The 20,373-nt window shown below is 39.7% G+C and overlaps 1 protein-coding gene across 2 annotated transcripts in view; it reads right to left on the bottom strand.

Moving 5' to 3' along the window:
• Positions 1 to 20,373, bottom strand: part of MAK (male germ cell associated kinase) — a 1,846,682-nt gene that overhangs the window by 748,610 nt on the left and 1,077,699 nt on the right. For both annotated transcript variants that reach the window (XM_044064971.1, XM_044064972.1), the window contains exon 8: positions 15,197 to 15,364. In XM_044064971.1, the coding sequence (XP_043920906.1) occupies positions 15,197 to 15,364 (168 nt within the window). The remainder of the gene's footprint in view (positions 1 to 15,196; positions 15,365 to 20,373) is intronic.

Below are 20,373 nucleotides of genomic sequence, written 5' to 3'. Positions count from 1 at the left end.
ATTAATTTTGTCAAATGTTTGCTTTCCCTCCACCCAACCACAATGATCCACATCTATCAGTTTCCGCATCACCTCTGTGAGTCTTTTAGCTATTATAGACAAACGCTTTATAATCATGGTTGAGAACTGAAATTGGCCTATATGAAGCTGGATATGATGGGTCTTTATCATCTTTAGATATTACAGCTGTAACCACTTTCTACCTTTTAAAATACTATTAGACAAAACCTTCCAGGTCTTTATCACTTTCTTCCTTCCTAGCTTCCAAACTTCAAAAGGAATACCATCTATTCCTGGGAACTGTCCTGTAGATTGTTTACACATCAACATTTTTATGTCAACTCCTCCTACTGTAACTATTAATAACTGAGCCTCATCTACCTCTAACCTTGGCATATTTAACTCTTTCCATAAACATTTCCATTAGTACATTTTCTTAATTTCCATGCTTCTCTGCTTTATACAGATTTTCATTAAATTTTCAAAATATTTCTAGTACCCCTACAAGATCTCTGGTTATCTTCCTTGTTAAAGTCTCTACGAATACAATTGCTAAAATCCTCAAAAACTTAAACCAACCACCCTGGCAGCTGACAATCTGCCATTAGATTTCCTTCAGTTGATGTCTGAAGCAATAGCATATCCAGTGTCCATTCTAATAAAAAAGTCAATATTAGAATGTAAAGTTCCTCACTCATGGAAAATATCACATATTATACCACTGCACAAAGGAGGTAAATCCCTTGAGCTGACCGACTACGATCCCATTGCGATTCTATCTCCTCTATCTAAAATACTGGAGAAAGTTGTTCATTCTCAACTCATGCAGTTCCTTCTAAAAAAATCACCTACTATCAGAATCACAGCACGGCTTCAAACCTTCCCATAGCACCACCACAGCACTACTCTCATTCATTAACACTGTCAATCACCATAGAAACAAAGGACTATTTGTATCCTCCATATTCTTAGACTTATCCAAAGCCTTTGATATGGTTAATCATACTATACTCCTAGAGACTCTATCTTCCCTTAATATAAGCTCCTTCACCATATTATGGTTCAGTAACTATTTATCAGACCATCAACAAGCAGTTCTATGGCAAGGCCAACTGTCCCCCCTATTACCAGTAGCCATAGGCTTCCCCCTATTACCAGTAGCCATAGGCTTCCCACAAGGGTATATCCTCTGTCCTTTGCTGTTCTCACTTTTTACTAACCAGAAAGCCTCAGCCTCAGTAGTGCAATACGCAGATGACACCACATTTATATGTGCTGCCCTACCCTAAAAGAGCTTCAAACCATACCCTTGCAGAATCATGGTTCACTAACATCAAACTTATTCTTAATCCCAAAAAGACAAAACTCATTATCTTCAGTCCTGAAAAATCTCCCCCTCTAAACAATGACTTTACCATAAAATCTAAATATAATATAAAAATCCAACCACACACACTAAACTGCTAGGTGTTGAAATGGACAATAATCTGAAATTTGACATAGACATAGATCAAACAATAAAGAAAGTTAACAAAAATCTTGGTCTCCTTTATAGGAACAAACAGTTCATCACCAAACATATCAAAGCCACTATTGCAAGGACTCATCTCCTATCTATTCTCCTTTATGCCTACCCTATCTTTACCAGCCTTCGCCACAGCAAACTTAACAAAATGGAATCTTGTTAGAACAAGATTGCCAAGTTTGCCACAGATGCCTTTCACAGATCCCGGCACTGCCTTGCCCTCAAGCAACTAAATTGGCTTGAGTTACCTCAGCTACTCTTACTCAAGCAACTCTTAATAGCACACAAACTCTGCTACCTTCCAGAAAAAAACCCAGCAATTCAGCATTTAATTCATCCCTATACCACTACTACAGCCTTAAGATCCAATAATCAAAACCTCATCAATGTCATCAAACATAAAAATGAAGTTGGGAAATCTCTGTTTGCCTGCTCTGTTGCCAACATCTGGAATTCATTCCCAAGCCAGGTAACTTCTACGACCTCCTACCTCCAATTTAAAAAAACTCCTCAAAACTCATTACTTAAATAAATAGCTTTGCACATGCTACTCACCAGGCTAATCCATATTCTGCACTGTTGCTAGGATTCTGCCAAGCTCCAACTATTCCAATAAGTCCTTTACAGAGCCAGTCAACCTGTTTTACTAATGTAAGGTTCTGAAAAAAAATGTAACTCTCAAGTTTTTCTAGCTTGCATCATTCACTATAGAAGCTACCTAGAAATTGTTAATGCTTGCTTATGTATGCCTATTTGTATTCTTGCATGTGTACTTGTTTACTCATATGTTTTCTTATTATGTGGAGCTTTTCTCCCCGGGCCCCCACTGAAAATGGACCTGTGTCCAGTCGGACTTCCCTGGTTAACTAATGTAAAATAAAATAAATACAGGCTCTCTATGTTTAGTGTTCTTATATTTCAGTACAGAAAGAATTTTTGTAAAGACTCCGAGAAATATAATGAAAAGTAAAGTTGAGATGCAATTTATACAATTATGTATAGGAGGAGACACTAGTATTGATTAGGAGAACAGTGATAATATAAGTGAGAGAGTAAGGTATAGGATAGGTTCTATCTAGGCTGCCTGTTCCAAACTGGTTCATCTAGAATGTTTACAAATTAGATATACAGGGAATGCATGAGAGAAGTAGAGGTGTGGATGAAAAAAAGATTGATGAGAAGCAGTGTTTAAGTGTTAAATTAAGAGAACAATGAGAAGTAGTGTTAAGTGGGGAATGAAGAGGGGTGTATTGATTCAAGCAGATCAGGGAAAGTTATGGACTCTGAGCTCTGGCTGTATGGCGTATGAAATAAAGATCTCTCAACAGGAGGCCGTTTTTTAAAAAATGTTGTGATTGTTTTATTTATTCATTCAATTATTTTTTTCTTTATAATTTTGTGATGTGGTATAAAAACTGTATGACTGTGGATATATTAGGGCTTAATGCAAGTTGTATGGTCTGTTTTGTCAAAACAGAAGTCTTTAAGCAAAGTTTAAAAAGTTAAGTTGTCAGTATGTCAGTATGACTATTAATAAGCAGTTCTTTAACACATAAGACATATTATGCCAGGTCCACAGAGTTGATTTTAAGAGAGTTACAGCTACGTTGACCTGTATGACAAATTAAAAATTTTAATTGTATTTCCATAAATGTTAATGGATTGAATAACAGCTGCAAGAGGGGTGATCTAAACAAATATTTGAAGTTATTTAACTGTCAAGTTATTTATTTATTTATTTTTTACAAGAAACACACCTAATGACAGAAGATAAAGAGACTTAATACTAAGTGTCACTCTATATTACACACTTCACAGAATAATCACCGATAAGTGGAGTTGCTATATTATGGAAAAATTCTTTGACTATGCCTACAGTCATTGGTACATATATGGATGATAAAGGTATGCTTTGTTTTGTTACCCTAGCATATAATAAAAGAGAACACTAACCTTTATTAACGTATACTGGATTCCTGGAATAGGAATTAAAACTGTTGAACAACTTTTAGAACAAGTAATTCAAATTTCAAAAGACAGCATCATAGTAGCAGTAAATTTTAATTGTATATTGTCACCAAAAGATGTAATACAACATGCATTGGTAAAGGCACTGTTAAAGTTCAGCAAACTACTTTACCTTAGAGACATAAATGACTTCTCAGATCCAGAATCACTTTTCTTTACTCATTACTCAAACAGACATGGAAGACAATCCAGAATTGATACAGTACATGTCTACAATGAGTTGATAGATAAACTCGGCAAAGTTCAAGTGTTATCTTGTCCACTTTCAGATCACAATGCAATCACTTTTGAGCTTTTTTTTAAATCATTAAGATCAAGATGATACCAGCATATATAACCTGCTTGAAGGATTTTAAGGATTTTTACTAAAGAAATTCTTTCTGTTCTAGAAATTAACATTACAGGAGATATTTCAGAAATCTATCTATGGGATCCACTAAAAGCATATCTTTTTGGCACAGTCACCAACTGGCTATCAATACAGAAAACATAATGAACCAAAGAACTGTACGAGATACAATAAAAACATGGCAAATGAAAACAGGAAAATCAGACAGGTAACAATAATAGAAAGAAAACATTAATAATGTACATAGTAAGTATTTGAAATTTTCAAATCATAAAGCTAGGATTAATCTAGAAAAGTTTAAGATAATTAACTTCTCTATTAACCCAAAATCTTTGTATAAGTTAGTAACTAGTTTTGTTCTGTTAGCTAAATCTAACCATATAAAGGCAATTTATTCACATAAGAGAAAAGGAAAAGTGACAGAAATAGAAGATATTTTAAAAGAATTTAGAAATTATTAAATAAAACCAATCAATATAATATAATAACAGATTCAGAAGGGATAATCAAAACTTTGATCAAAAAATATAAAAAATAAATTATCTGATGACCAAGTGAAATTAATTGATAAACCTGTCTCAATGTCTGAAATTCAAACTCAAATTACCAAATTAAAACCTAACAAGGTACCAGGTAATAATGGAGTTATACCAGCACTCTACAAGTTACTACCTAAAGAAGCCATAAACATATTACACATTTTTCTATAGTTAAAGACTTAATTAACTTCCACCCTCCTGGAAATATACTTTCATCTTTCCAGTTTTAAAAACTAACAAAGTTCCAACTGAATGCTCTTTGCATAGACCAATTTTACTTTTAAATGTAGATTTTAAATTATCCATGGCAATTTGTGCTAGTACATTAAAATATATTCTACCATCCATGATTAATGAGGATCAAACTGTTTTTATTCTAAACTGAAATAGTTATGACAATATCAAAAGAATAATCGCAGTAATTGACTATGTAAACAAAACAAAAGAGAATCTAACATTAATGAGTCTAGACACTAATAGTGCTTTTGACCCTGTGAATTGGAAATATATTTTGTTACTCTTACAGGAATGTCATTTTTTCATGTAATTTTTCACATCTAATAAATCGTATTTATGACAATTGTTTTGCATATGTTAAAATAGGTACTTCTACTTCTGATTCCATACAAACTTTGAATGGAACTAAACAAGGATGTCTTCTTCCACCCCTGCTTTTCACTCTAATTACGGAACCTTTTGCTAATTTTATTAGATCAAACTTAGACATAAAAGACATTAGCATAAGTGTGAATTTGGTTTCTAAAATCCAATTATTTGCTGATGACATTCTTCTGACACTGATAATTCCCTTTCTGCTGTTTTTAAGGGAATGGCTGAGTTCCAAAAAACTCTGGTCACTCCTTTAATGACAACAAAACAAATATACTATCCATAAAAGCAAATATAGATGGGATAGATGACAGATTTACTAAATACATTGTCAAAGAGAGAAACTTTATAATAGATAACATCAATAATATAAAAAGTTACAATTATACTAACAGCATAATTAGTATAAAGAACTGAATAAATAAATGGAGCATTTTTTTTCTTGACAATGGAAGAGACAGTATAATCAAAATGATTTTACTAAAAGTCTTATATGTTATTCCATCATTATCTTTATCTCCATCTAAAACATGTATTAAAAAATTCAATACATTAATTTTAAAACTTCTTGGTTCCCAACAAACCAAGAATTACCCTAAATCATCATATAAGGGACTGGACAGCAGGAGGGATTGAACTACCAGATCTAAAATTATATTGTTTATCATCAGTTATAAAAACAATACCTCTTATTTACACAGCCAGGTGGAAATAGTTTCTAGATGCCTTTTTATAAACTTTAAATATAACAAACTCTAATATTTTATACTACACAATAGTTTACATTGGTTGCTGAAAGATTACTTTTTAGAAAAGAGTCACCAGACAACTGGCATTTATTTTATTTTAACTATATTAAATACCTTTAGAAACTTAATTTACAGAAATCCAATATATAAGGCATGGATTTTTCTTTTTTTCCCTACATACACTCAAAATAATATTTACACTTCAAAGTTAGACACAATGATTACATTTAAAAAAAAAAATCTGAAATATTGGTTTCGATTTATGAATAATGAAAAATTGCATTCTGTTGATTATATCATGAGTAAATATGATTTAAGTGAAGAGATGTGGTTGGAGGTATAATCTTGCAGAAATATGTAGACGGTAAAATTAAGTTAATGCAACCAAGGGTAAAATATCTTATCCCAAATTTAATTGAACGTTAATACTATTAATACAACAAAACACACTGGGAGGGTGTCTCTTTTCCAAATTATATAAAGTGGTGAGGAAAGAAACAAAAAGTTGCAATGACAGTTATTGGAACTATTTTACTTACACTAATAACAGACCTCCAGATGAAGAGAATAAAAATAATTTGTAATATCTTCCAGACAGATGGAAATTCTTGCATAGATCTTTCTTCACACCTCATAAAACTGAATTAATATTTGAAAAGAAGCAAGTTTGTTGGAGATGTAAACAGGAGTTTAAAGCAGATTGGCAACACGTGTTCTTTGATTGTGGTACTACACCTTATTGGAATAACATACATTTTTTTTTTACAGGCTTTATTTGGAGACAACTGTGTTTTATCCAAGTCATTAATTCTTTTTAATACCTTTTATTTCTGTTTGTGTTAAAATAATGAAATACCCTCTTTTATTGTCCATTTTATCAACTGGGCTGCCACAGTGGTGCAGCGGTTAGCATTGCCACCTCACAGCAAGAGGTTCTCCAGTTAAATCCTCGGCTGTGGTGCCTTCTGTGCGGAGTCTGCATGCCCTCCCTGTGGACGCATGGGTTTCCTCTGGGTGCTCCAGTTTCCTCCCACATCCCAAAGACATGCTATAGGTGGATTGGACACTCTAAATTGGCCCTAGGCATGAATGCATGTGTGTGTGTGCCTTCTGTCGAAGGTTGTGCGCCGGGCTGGCAACTCAACACTGTAAAACTCTGCTGCCAATCATGAGCGGACAGGTGATCCGCTGTGGCGACCCCTAACCAGGAAAAGACAGAAGAAGAAGAAGGAGAAGAACTGTCCATTTTATCAAGCGCGAGGAAAGTTATAAACAGGAATTGGAAGAATGAAGCTACACACTCTTTCAACAAATTCACAAATATTGCAACCTAAGTATGTTATCTGGAAATTATCACCATTAAATCAAGATCTACTAGAATCACCTCCTACTATAATATGTCAACAAATTTCGAGGAACTGCTTGATAAAAAAAAAGAAGTTATGTACTCACCATAACGTTCCATCTGAGTAGGTAAACTTCATATGACAGCAACCTGTGGGTATCGGATCCATATCGGATCCGAGCCGGCAGCTTCAAACAGCTAAGATCCGAGCTCCAAGCGCCTCTGCCTTACCCATAACCCCCTGCTATCCCTTCCTGACCTCATATCGAGTTTGCTTACCAACACAGAGCATTACAACACAAAGGATCACCTGCACATCCTAACCTAGTGTTATCCGGAAACAAGGGCAAGGAATCCTTTAGTACGCACTATAGGTTAGGGGGCTGGAGGGTGGGTCGGTTGCTGACAAATTAAGTTTACCTACTCAGATGGAATGTTATGGTGAGTACATAACTTCTTTATCTGAAGTAATTAACTTCATTTGTCCATCAACCTGTGGGACAGAGTCCCCAACTACCCAATCCTTGGGAGGTCCTCATGGAAGGATATTCCGGAGCACTGCAGAGCCAAAGGATGCTCTCCCTCTGGAAATTATATCCAACTTGTAATGGTTAATGAACGTATGAGATGATGCCCAAGTGGCTGCTGAACAAATGTCATCCAATGACACTCTGGACCAAAAGGCGGCAGAGGTAGAAATCGATCGTGTAGAGTGGGCATGGACTCCTTCGGGTTCAGGTCGGCCAGAACTCTTATATGCAAGAAGTATACATTGGGAAATCCATCTGGACAATGTAACTTTTGATACTGGTTTTCCCAAAGAGGGCTTAGCAAAGGATACAAAGAGTTGCTCAGATTTCCTGTGATCAGCGGTCCTGTGCAAGTAGAACCTCAATTGCCTATGTACGTCCAGAGAATGTAACTTGTATTCACCCTTGTTCTGATAATTTGGAAAGAATACTGGTAAATTAACAGATTGATTGATATTGGGCACCGAAGCAACTTTGGGCAAAAAGGAGGGATTGGTCCTGAGAGAAACTCTATCTTTATGGATAACCAAGTATGGTGGTTTGGCGCAAAGGGTTTGAAGCTCCGAAACCCATCTGGCCAAAGTGATGGCAATAAGAAAGGCCGTCTTCCAAGATAAGTATTTTAGATCTACCAAAGCTGCAGGCTCAAAGGGAGGAGCTGTCAGAGACTGGAGAACAAGAGTTAAATCCCATGGAGGAACTGCATCTTTAACAGGAGGTCTCAAGAGGAAAGTGCCTTTTAAGAAGGTCTTGCATAATTTGGAAGAGGCCAAGGGACCGAGATCACTTCCCACATGATAGTGGGAGATTGCGGCTAACTGGACTTTGACCGCAGAGGAGCTAGCACCCTGGTCGAATAAGATTGACAAAAATTCTAGTACTGCTGGTAATGGAGCTGTAAAGGGGTCTAAGTTTCTATGCTCTGCCCAAATTGAAAAGCGTTTCCATTTGCTATTATAAACCTTTCTTGTAGAAGGCTTGTGAGCGGCAACTAGAATAGCCTTAACAGAGGGCGAGATACCGGGAGTCCTAGCTATTACTGGAAATGGATCAACCAAGCTGTAAGCTTGAGGTTGTCCAGGTTTGGTGTTGTTAATCCTAGTGGGTGAGAGATCAGATCTGGAGTGGGATCTAGAATCCATGGGGGATTCACTAGATGAGACCATAGACATGGGAACCATGCTTGACGAGGCCAGAATGGGGCTATGAGGATCACTCTGCTACCCAACCGACGGGCTTTCTGCAAGAATTTTAGCATTAGGGGAAGAGGTGGATAAGCATAAAGTAGACCGGATGGCCAAACATGCACCAGAGTGTCTCTGGGGGATTCCCCCGGTGGGGGGATTAGAGCGAAGTAATCACTGCCCTTTGCATTCGAAGGAGACGCGAAGAGATTGCAGCAAGGTTGACCCCACTTGAGGAATATTTGCTTCGCTACTCTCGGGTTCAGAGACCACTCGTTCGTTGAAAGGATGGTTCGACTCAGCCTGTCTGCCAAGATGTTCGACCGGCCCGGAATGTGCATCTCTATGAGAAGGCGATTGGTGGAGATCGCCCATTCCCAGACTCTCATGGCCTCTCGACAAAGTGGGTAGGATATGGTTCCCCCTCGCTTGTTGATATACCAGACTACTGACATGTTGTCTGTCTGAATTGCAATTGTCCCCAAGGGAAGAAGGGCTTGGAGTGCTTGCAACGCTAAAAGCACTGCTCTCATCTCTAGGACATTGATATGCAACAAGGTCTCTGAATGGGTCCACGTGCCTTGGACGGTTCTGCCCATACAGTGCCCCTCCACCAGAGGTGAGAAGCGTCCGTGGTCACCGTGGTTAGAGGAGGGGACATAGCGAAGGGGCGCCCTTTCTGGAGGTCCGGGGATTGGAGCCACCAGAATAGGGCTTTCCTGCAAACCCTGCTGAGGGGGATGGGTGAACTCAGTGGATGTTGCAGGATGGACCATTGAACCTGCAAGGTCTATTGTAGTACCTTCATGTTCAAGCGTGCTAAGGGTAGCAGGTTGATTGTTGCCACCATGAAACCTAGAGCACTCAGGACCAATTTCGCTGGAGGAGCCGGGGAGTGTAGAAGGGCCAGCACATGGAGCTTTAGTGTTAGAAGCCGGTCCAGAGTTAAGAAGACTTGCAAAAGGTTGGTGTTTAATCTGGCCCCAATGAAGTCCAAGATCTGGGTTGGTTGAAGAGAAGATTTTTTTGATATTGATTGTGATTCCCAGTCGGGAGGCCAAGTGGAGGAAGTAATCTCTGGCTGAACACAGTAGATGCCTGGTGGGGGCAGTCAGGGGCCAGTCGTTCAGGTACGGAAAGACCTGTATTCCCTGGAGTCTCAGGTGGGCCGCTACAACTGCCAAGACTTTGGTGAACACCCTGGGGGCTGTGGTGAGACCAAAGGCAAGGACCCTGAACTGGTAGTGGCTGGCTCCTAGCTGGAAGCAGAGAAACCTTCTGGATCGTCTGTCCATCAGAATGTGGTAGTACGCATCCTTTAGGTCTATAGAGCACATCCAGTCGTTCTCCTGCAGGAGTGGGAGAATGGACTGAATGGTGACCATCGGGAACTTCTCTTTGGCCACTGACAGGTTTAGAAAGGACAGGTCAAGGATTGGTCTTAAGTCCCCCGTCTTTTTTGGCACCAAGAAGAACCTGGAGTAAAAGCCTGATCCGGATTGGTCTTGGGGGTCATGCTGGATTGCTCTTTTTTCTAGCAGCTGGAGTATTTCTGTGGCTTCTGCTTCCCTTTGATTGGGTGGGACATCGGGGAGGCTCCTGGGTTTGGGAGGGAGATTGAGAAAGGGGATCTTGTAACCCCTGGATATGATTCGAAGCACCCAGCGATCTGTTGTAATGGACTCCCAAACTGCTAGGTGCCTCGAGAAACGCCCCCCGACTGCCTCCAGAGTGGACCCTTCAGGGTTGCTGCACGGGCTGATCAGAAAAGGGTTCTCTCGACCTGAAATTCTTCGGTCCCCCTCTGCCTCTGGGCCGGCGTCCACCCTGTCCTCCTCTGCCTCTGAAGGATGAGGGGTCCAGAGCAAAACGGGACTGTTGAGACTTCCAGAACCACGTCTTCTTCTGTCCCTTTTGGTTCCTACAGAAGGACCTCAGGGGAGCAGAAAAGCAGACTCCGACGGCAGACAACGTCTTCCCATCTTTCTCGCTCTGGACCAGAGTGTCGCATACGGTCTTGCCAAATAGCGAAGAACCATAAAACGAGGCATTAGCGAAGGACGCCTTGAAGGGTTCCACAAAATCGCAATGGTGGAGCCAAGCGTGCCGTCGTAAGACAATGCCCGCTCCACTAGCTCTAGCGGCTCCTTCCGTAGCATGGGAGAGGAGCCACATAGAGGTGTTCATAATGGATTTGAGAGTGGCCATTCGGGTTGAGAATACTTTCTTATCCTCGGCCGACATGGACTCTGGGGGCAACCCAGCGTATTCTTTGATGAGATCCCGCTGGAGTCGTATCACGTGTGCCATATAATTCAGCAACCTTACAGAGAAGGTGGCTGAAACAAACATCCGCTTCCTCAGGTGGTCTATCGTCCAAAACTCCTTGTCTGGAGGATGGATCGAGGAACTCTCCTGGGCTAGTTCCTTTCTGGTGGCGGCCGCCACCAACATGGCATCTACAGGAGCACTCTTGCTCCAACACATCCTATCAGAAGGGGGGCTGAGAATTTGGTCTCTTTCGAATGAGCTCCACAGTGTCTGGCTCCTTCCATGCCCTGGTATTAATCAGGTCTACCAGGGGATCGGCGGGAGGGGACACCCAAGAGGTAGATGGGCCTGCATCAAATGCCTCCAGAAACACAGACTCATCAGAGGAAGGTTTTTGGACTGACCACCCCCCCTCTAATTTGAAGCATTTCCATGATGTCTCAGAAGGAGACGTCTTTGGGAGGTGACCTTGGGGAACCTTCCTCTAAGTCTGTGTCTTCTGTCAAGGACTCAGGTGAGTCCAAGTGCCTCCTCTTGCACTTAACGTTTGTGAGGAACCTCCTCGGGGGGGGGGCTGTCCAAAGAGGCCTCACCAACCACATCCTGTTCCTCCAAGGGAACTATCTGGGACGTAGGCGCAGGCTGTCCCTGGGGCCGGGTGATGAAAGGTAGGCCCGTCTGAGAGGGAGTGCAGTGTGGAACTGTAGCAGGAGCCTGGGGCCTCGAATCCCTCAACAATACCCTCTCCACATCAAACGCCGAGGAGATCTGCTCTCTCTGGGATCCAAGAGCAGTCCCCTCGGATCCAATGTGTGGATCGGAGCCGGCGCCGAAGCAATCGGATCCCAAGGGCCAGTATGCTCTGACCGAGACGGAACCGAAGACACACTGACACCTCCGGATCTGAAGCTCAGCTTTCGACTCCGAAAATGGACCCGACAAACTCGAGGGTGCTGTCGGCGCCAAAGGCTGTGAACCCCGAAAGTGGGTCAGAGAAGGAGCAATCGGGGCAAAAAAGGGGGTTGAGCTCCCCCCCCTGCAGGGGGGGGGGAGGCAGGAGCACTCCCATCTGCAGCTGGGCCTGGAGGAACCTACGCATCATCTAGTCCATGTCTGCATCGGACAAGCTTCGAGTTGACCTAGAGGAGGCCACCGAGACAGGCCAGGAGTGCTGCCTCGATGACCTCTAAGGCGGCCGGGTTTCCTCCTCCTCCGGCTCTGGGGAAAAATGTGGTGAATGGAGCCATGTAGGAGAAGGCCTGGAGGCCCTGGGAGAAGCTACTTGCTTGGCCAGCAGGGCCGAGGAGGAAGACTCGGCCTGCCGCTTGTGGTGCTTCTCTTTTCTCCTCTCCCACCCAGCTTCTCTCTCCTCCTGGCCTGAGGTGGGAGGGTGAGTCCCGGCCAGGGGAGCAGGGATGGAAGGTGGCACTGCCGCGGCAGGTGCCACGGAGGGAGAGGAGGACGAAGTCGAGTCCGGGGGCAACAGTCCCGCCAGAATCAACTTCGACCTCCTGTCCCTCAAAGCCCTGGGGTTGAAGGCTGCCCAAATGGTGCAGCCTGAGGAGAGGTGGTCAACCCCAAGGCATATAACACCGAGTGTGGCCATCCGCTGGGGACAGCTTATAGACACACTTGGTGCATTTAGAAAAGAAGGCTTTAGGGGCCTCAGACATGACTAAGGACAAAATTACACTAGGCCCAAGACAGACATGCCTTCACACACACGTGGGGAGGTAATTTAACTAAAATTAATTACAAAAACAGTTAACTGTAAACTAACTAAGGAGCAACGCACACACAATTTTTTTACTGCTATAATAGGAAAGAAAAAGGATTTTTCTCACAAAAAACGATCTACTCCCACGCCTGGAACTCATTCAGAGCTGCTGACTGAACCGCGGCAAACGAGATCTGAGGTCAGGAAGGGATAGCAGGGGGGTTATGGGTAAGAGGGAGGAGCTTGGAGCTCGGATCTTAGCTGTTTGAAACTGCCGGCTCGGATCCGATATAGATCTGATACCCACAGGTTGATGGACAAATGAAGTTAACTACTTCAGATTAGCTATACTCACATCAATAGTGACGTACAGGAATTTTCTGAGAATCTTCATTGTTAGCAGACAGTCTTTCAAATAGTTGTTCTGATTTGTTCTTGTTCATATTGTTTCTTTTTTATGCTCACAAATTTCGAAGTACAATTATTGCCACAATCAATTTGTTTAGTTAAAATTACTAAAAACTTTTTTTTCCAAAAAACAACAAAAAAAATCATCCTCCCTTCTTTAAATTAATAGAACAAAATGAAATTTTAATAATATATATCATAGGACAAAAGCTGAATTGAAGAAATGAATTCTATATTGTGTATGGTGCTACAGTACTATAAAATGTACTATACAACTTTGAGAGAGAAATACAGGTTTTATGAGGACAGATTCATCACCCAGAGACTCCCTATGCTGTGGAACAAAATCCCGGTACATGTGAGGCAGAGCACCTCGCTGGCCTTGTTCAAGAGGAATCTTGACCAATGGATAGGAGATCGCAGATATACCCCAGGGATTACTTCAGTGTCACTGCTTGACAGAGGCACAGAAAAATGATAGGCATAGTTTTTATTCAAACTAAAGGGGTGGCGAAAGCCACATAACTATGGGCTAGGCTTATAAATGCCCTTGGGCAGATAGCCTAGTATGAACCTATGAACCTATGAACCTATAAAATAGTAATTCTGAGGTAAATGTAAGAGCCAAAGTTAATTAACACTGCATTATTACTGTGTATGTAACTTGTGGGTTAAAATCAAGCATATAACATTTTATCCAGTATTTCTTATATCACACACACACACACATGAAAATAACTCTATAAATAATTGTCTCCTGAGAGAAAAGGGTGAGAATGAAACATTCAGGCTTTCTACGTTTAGTGTTCTTACATTTCAGTATAGAAAGAGTTTTTATAAAGAGTCCAAGAGATATAATGAAAAGTACAGTTGAGACGCAATTTATACAATTATGTATAGGGGAGATACTAGTATCGATTAGGAGAACAGTGGTAATATAAGTGAGAGAGTAAGGTATAGGATAAGCTCCATCTAGGCTGCCTCTTCCAAACTGGTTCATCTAGAAGGTTTACAAATTAGATATACAGGGAATGCATGACAGAAGCAGAGGTGTAGATGGGGACAGTCGGAAAAAGAGAACGATGAGAAGCACTGTTTAAGTGTTAAATTAAGAGAATGATGAGAAGTAGTGTTAAGTGGGGAATGAAGAGGGGTGTATTGTTTCAAGCAGAGCAGGGAAAGTTATGGACTCTGAGCTCTGGCTGTACGACGTATGAAATAAAGATCTCTCAACAGGAGGACTTTTTTTTTTAAATAATTTTGTGATTTTTTTTTTTTTTTTTTTATATTTCATTCAATTATTTTTTCTTTATAATTTTGTGATGTGGTATAAAAACTGGATGACTGTGGATATACTAGCACTTAATGCAAGTCGCGTGGTCTGTTTTGTCAAAACAGAAGTCTTTAAGTAAAGTTAAAAAAAGTTAAGTTAAACAAATATTTAGTAATAATGACAAGTGGAAGAGTAAGTAAGTTACCCCTGCAGTATTAAAAGTGAATGCTTAGTAATGCTTTCTTGCTACTGCTGCACTAAAGAAAAAAAGTGTACCTGTGTCTTACAGAGAAAAATGATTAATTCTCTTGCTGGGTAGGTAATGGAGGAATGACATATATAACAAAACAGCAGCAGAGCAAGTAAATGAATTTGCTAAGATACTAAATATTAACTTTTATCACTGTACCTTGCAAGTAACTGGATGTGACACATTATAAATAAATTCTTGCCACTGTTTATTTCCAAGATTTAGTACAATAATTTGTTAAAACTTCTAAATCTGCAAAACTTTCATGCCTTTAGCTTGCAAATAAATACACCAAATTCACTTTATATATTCTTGCCAAATCATCTTCTAAGCAAATAAAGGTTGACATCAATGATTTAACATTAGTTGTATAAGATGATTAAAATATTTCATTTTGCTTTGTTTGTACTGAGGTCTACCTGGCTTGCTGTTGGTCTTTTCATTGGATCCCACTGGAGCATGTCTTGCATGATCTTTATAGCCTCATTACTAGCATTAGGGATAAGCGTTCTTAGGTTTGTAGAAACACATTGAGGAAAACGAAAATTCATAGCAGCAGCAAGCTGGTACCCTTCATTCCAATCAGTCTATTGAATACCAAGAAATAAAAAAGACATTTATTGATTATATTAGGAAAGTATTTTGATTTGCTAACAGAATATTTTTTAAACTCTGTTCACTAACAGTTCACTACGACTATGTAAAAGTTCACAAGTCAGAAAACAGATGTGTGTGTCTACCGGGTAAAACTATTGCAGCTGGTAATGATTCCTAAGAAAGGATGCATTGCAACAGATTCATTTTCTGATAATGAACTACTAAAGTGTTGCTGTTACTGGGTCTTGTAAATATAATTTCATAAACAGATACAAAAAATGCAAACAAATAAAAAAAAAAAGCTAAATTTTAGAAATAGATATCATGCATCTTTTATTCAATCAACTATAAGTAACTGGCATTAGGGCCATTCAAAAATGATCAGCACCCACAAAGGACTAGTTGTTCTCTGGTTTTGCATAAAGTAAAGGCCTTTAATAGTGGTGCATATTTTTAGTATAAAAATAATATATTGGACCTTGATGCCTCCTTACATTTCCATGAAAGATGGCGCAAGAGTTGTAGTACATTAGACAAACCAAGACATCCCCAACATAACCCATCTAAAGACATCCAGAAATAAAACATAAACAGATTTTAAATTCATAGTCTGGGGGGTCTTCATCCCAGTGCATTAATGGATACATGAGTGATTTAAGTGAGTAGATACAGCAAGAGAGAAAGTAAGCTGAAACGTGGCAGAGGACAACTTCAGAGCATGTGCAACTGGTAATACTTCTGAGAAGATTAATCATTTGCTAACCAGCTGCAACTTGTGGAGTTATTAATACCACAGAGATGCACACACTGATACATCCCAAAGACTTCAGAGGAAAGCCAGAGGGAAGTCAATTGTCAATGAAAGACAAGATTCAAACTGTAAACTTGACCAGATACTGCCATATGTCAGAAGTAGAAACAGAGGAATCACCCTTATTATATCTGTACAATTAGCTACATCATCATAACATTTGAATATAAAAAAGAACATCAGTACTGGAGTAACTACATTCCTAAATTTGAAGATCACAGATTCAATTCTTATGAAAAAATATAAGCAAAGCTAGGAAAGGAGTGGCAAACAGTTGAACCTAACAGAGGCATAATGTGTATGTTATTACAATCCCATTAGAGTAACTAAGACAATATTAGATAAGTAGCCTGAGCTTGCTAAACAGAAAATAATAAGATAAATGATTAAAAGATTATGGGTGGCACAGTGATGCAGCGGTTAACACTGCCTCACAGTGAGAGGTTCTCTGGTTCGTTTAATGGCTGGGGTGCCTTCTGTACTAAGTCTATATGCCCTCTCTGTGTTGGCATGGGTTTCCTCCCACATTCCAAAGAAATGTGTTTGGAGCATTTCTCCCTGGAGCTCCAGTGAAAATAGGCCCTGTCCTAGTCAGACTTTAATGGTGAACAAATGTTAAATAAATAAATAGTTTCGGCTCCAAGTCTAAGCATGGGCCACAGGGCAGGGCAAGTCTGATTTAACCCCCGACCCTATGAATACAGAGGAGGGTTCTGAGGGGACAGAAATGCAATTGGTTAATCCAGGCAAAGGCAGATATCAGTGACATGACATAAGGTGGGAAAGTATAAGAAGCAAACATAAATTGGTAAATAAATAACCGTAATCATATTAGTACTAAAATGCAGTTTTTCTTCAGCCATTTTTTCTGCCCAACAGGTGACCATCAGCTTCTCTCCAGGGTTTCACCTACAGCTTCATTTTCCATAATGTCCCTGGCACTACCTCATGGGGCTAGAACCATACAGGTAGTAAGGAAGGAAGACGAAGTGGATTAGAGCAGAGCAGCCAGTAGCATCACATACACTGTTCTGCACACCAGGGGATATTTTTGAATGTCCTGATTGGGAAGAGCTACAAACATCATGAATTACCACATTTAAAATCATCTCTGCTCCCTCCCCCTCCTCAATACCTCAATGCTAAAGGCAATCTACCAGATGATTATGGCACTTGTCATTCTCACCGGGGTGACTGTTAGACTGCAAGAACAAATCAAAGAAGGAGAGTTTAATACTTTCCTCATTTTCTCCCTCTTATCTGAGTTTCTGCAATCTTGATGTTGGTATTTATACTGTTCGGGCTTTAAAGGGCTTGACCCCATGTCGAGGAAGGAAAATATTTTTAGTGTTTTGCAATCTTTCGTTGCCACTGTTTTGGCTAGTCATCCCTAAGAATTTTGATGCTTTGGCTTAAAAAATTCCCAAGTTAATCAAATGAAACGTGATTACTCATAGTGGATCCCCCCATGCCATCAAGCCCAGGATAACATGTAAATGCTTGAGCAGGAATTTTTTGGCATATGAGATATGTAAACTACAGATGTGTAAGCTGAACTTACCATAACATTAGATTTTCAAACAATCACTTTTCAGTGGCCTTAGCTATATGGGTTATATCCCGTCAAGGATAGAACACCAGGCCAGCTTCTAAAACTTCAGGGCACCTTCCACACACCCAAACTGTCAAGCAGTGCAAGCTGAGCTGACAAAAAGACAAATTTGGGTGCAAAGCCCTTCAGAACTTTCCTGCCAGCAAAGATAGGGAGGCTGAGCCCTGAAAGGACAAAGCCAGGAACAACAAAAAAATAAATGCCCACACCCTGGCATAAAAAACACACCAAAAAGCAAAAGGGATGGAGGGAGTGGCTACTGCATTAGTCATCATTTGAACATCTACTGTTATGGTAATTTTCAACTTACACAACTGTACTATATGTTGAACATATGATCACTGCTGCAGTAGCCTTAGCTATATGGGTAGATTACCACAGATAACTACATTTGGGAGGTGGAAGGAGAAGAGTCCAGGATACTTTAGAGAATGGTCCAGCAAAGCTTGATCTGGACCTAGAGAAGGAATCAAGCTTATAGTGCTTTGTAAAAGTATGTACAGAGGACCAAGTAGCAGTATCTACAACACTCAAGTGCAACCCTTTCCAAAAAGCCACAGATGAAGCCAAGGCTCTGAACGAGTGGGCCTTGACCTTGCCTGGAATAGATTCACTGAGTATAACAAAAGGTAATAACTTTAGACACCATTTGGAAATTGTTTTGACACATGTTGTCCTTTCTTTTTGTAACACCTTTACTGAATTATCACTTGTGACAAAGACAGATTTACATTTATATAAAAGTAATCAAACTGTATTAACAAGTCCACGTTTACAAACATTATACTTCACATATATTGCTATATACCATATAACCTAAGCAACATTATATAAAATATTCAATTCCTCCCCCTTTTTTATAACAAGAAACATCTTTATTAAACCATCACTTATGATACAGGCAATCATATATTTATATAAATGAAAACAAACCACACTGACACAATCCTAGTTGCAAGCATTTCACATCACAAACCATAATGACACACTCCCAGTAGCAAACATTATACATCACTTATAATATACTCAATAATTTTCAGTCAGACATTACATATCTCATTTAAGTCCTGCCTTCTTTTAAACCTCATTTCTCCCTTGTATGTACTGTTCTCACAATTCCATTTTTTTCTATGCAGTTTACTCTTCCCCTTTTCTAAAGATCTCAATTCCAGTTGTTTTATCTCTGTTACTATATTCACTACTTCTAGTATAGTTGGTTTAGATTTTGATTTCCATTTCCTAGTAAATGCCTTTTCAGCAATCACCAAAATTAGACACAGCAGGGTCTCACCATATCTAGCCAATTCCGATTCTGCATCACAGCACAGAAAAATCATCTCCCTAGTCATAAACCAATCTGCCCACCCAGCATCTCCAACAGTGCACCCTGCAGTACAGGGAATCCTTAAAGTCTGCCAGCTCACTGAACTTCCAGAAAATATGTGCTCAATTACCTCTTTCTTCCCAGTAACACTTCCAATCTGAGAAAAAATTCTCTGGAGTCTACTTGGGGCATAGAAATATCTCTATAAACATTTCCAAGCAAAAATCCTAAATTTTCTAGATTTTGTTGCATATTTGGTAGACATACATATATCCTCCCATTTTTACTTTGTGAAGTGCTTCTCCAATCTCTTCTCCCAATACTTTCTAACCTCCTCTGATAGATTCTTATAGTTATGCAATATTTTATATGGTCTACTAATTATTTCTTTTTTAATTGCAGCTTGTGTTCTAGATTGTACTAAAAATTCTACCATTGCTGGTCTTTTGTTTTGGACCCATCTATTTCTTTCTCTTTGCCTATACGCTCATATCAATCTTTGATATGGAAGGCAATTTCTAAATCTGCGGTCCAAATAAATTCTTGGCATCTTCCCATTCTATTAATTTTCTCTCTCTCTAGCTCCCAATACCTTGGTTCGTTTACTAGTTTTCTCCAATAAATTCCAGCCCTCTTTTGCCTATTGTCTATACCCTTAATGCAGTCATCCCTATCAGCAAAATCTCCTTTCTCCATTCCTGTGTTGATTTAGGATACCTTCGGCTGCTTTATAGATATAATATTCTGTATGGTTATTGTTATTCTGCTTAAAGGCCTGCATCCAAAATTCCAAGCTCTCCTTGTTTCTTGCACTCCCCCCCGTTTCATCATCATCTCTTTCTATTTTGAATTATACTTCCTGCTTGTGCTATGTAGAGGTGCCTTAACTGTGCAGCTCTGAAATACCCATTCAAATCAGGTAACACCAATCCGACCTGTTATACTGGAAAAATCAGCTTATTCCACTTGACTCTTGCCACCTTCCCCTCCCTGATAAAGACCTTCAACTCCTTAATAACTGCTATCTACAACTTTCCTCTGGTTGATAAAATTATGCCTGACCTGTGTATAAGACTAATGGGAATAAAAACATTTTAACCATTTGAATCTTACTATCCATATAACAAAATTTCCATTTTCTTAATTTTTGTATTATCTTTTTAGTCTCTTCCCACATATCCTTAGCTGCTACACCAGAATAATTTTTAATCCATACTCCTAAATACTTCATTTTATCATATCCACGTAAATA

This window comes from Protopterus annectens, chromosome 3.part0 (genome assembly GCF_019279795.1).
Source record: "Protopterus annectens isolate FY-2018-M chromosome 3.part0, PAN1.0, whole genome shotgun sequence".
NCBI classification, from domain to species: Eukaryota; Metazoa; Chordata; order Ceratodontiformes; family Protopteridae; genus Protopterus; species Protopterus annectens.
Note: the sequence above shows the minus strand (reverse complement) of the source record. Positions and strands in the feature narration are given on the sequence as shown.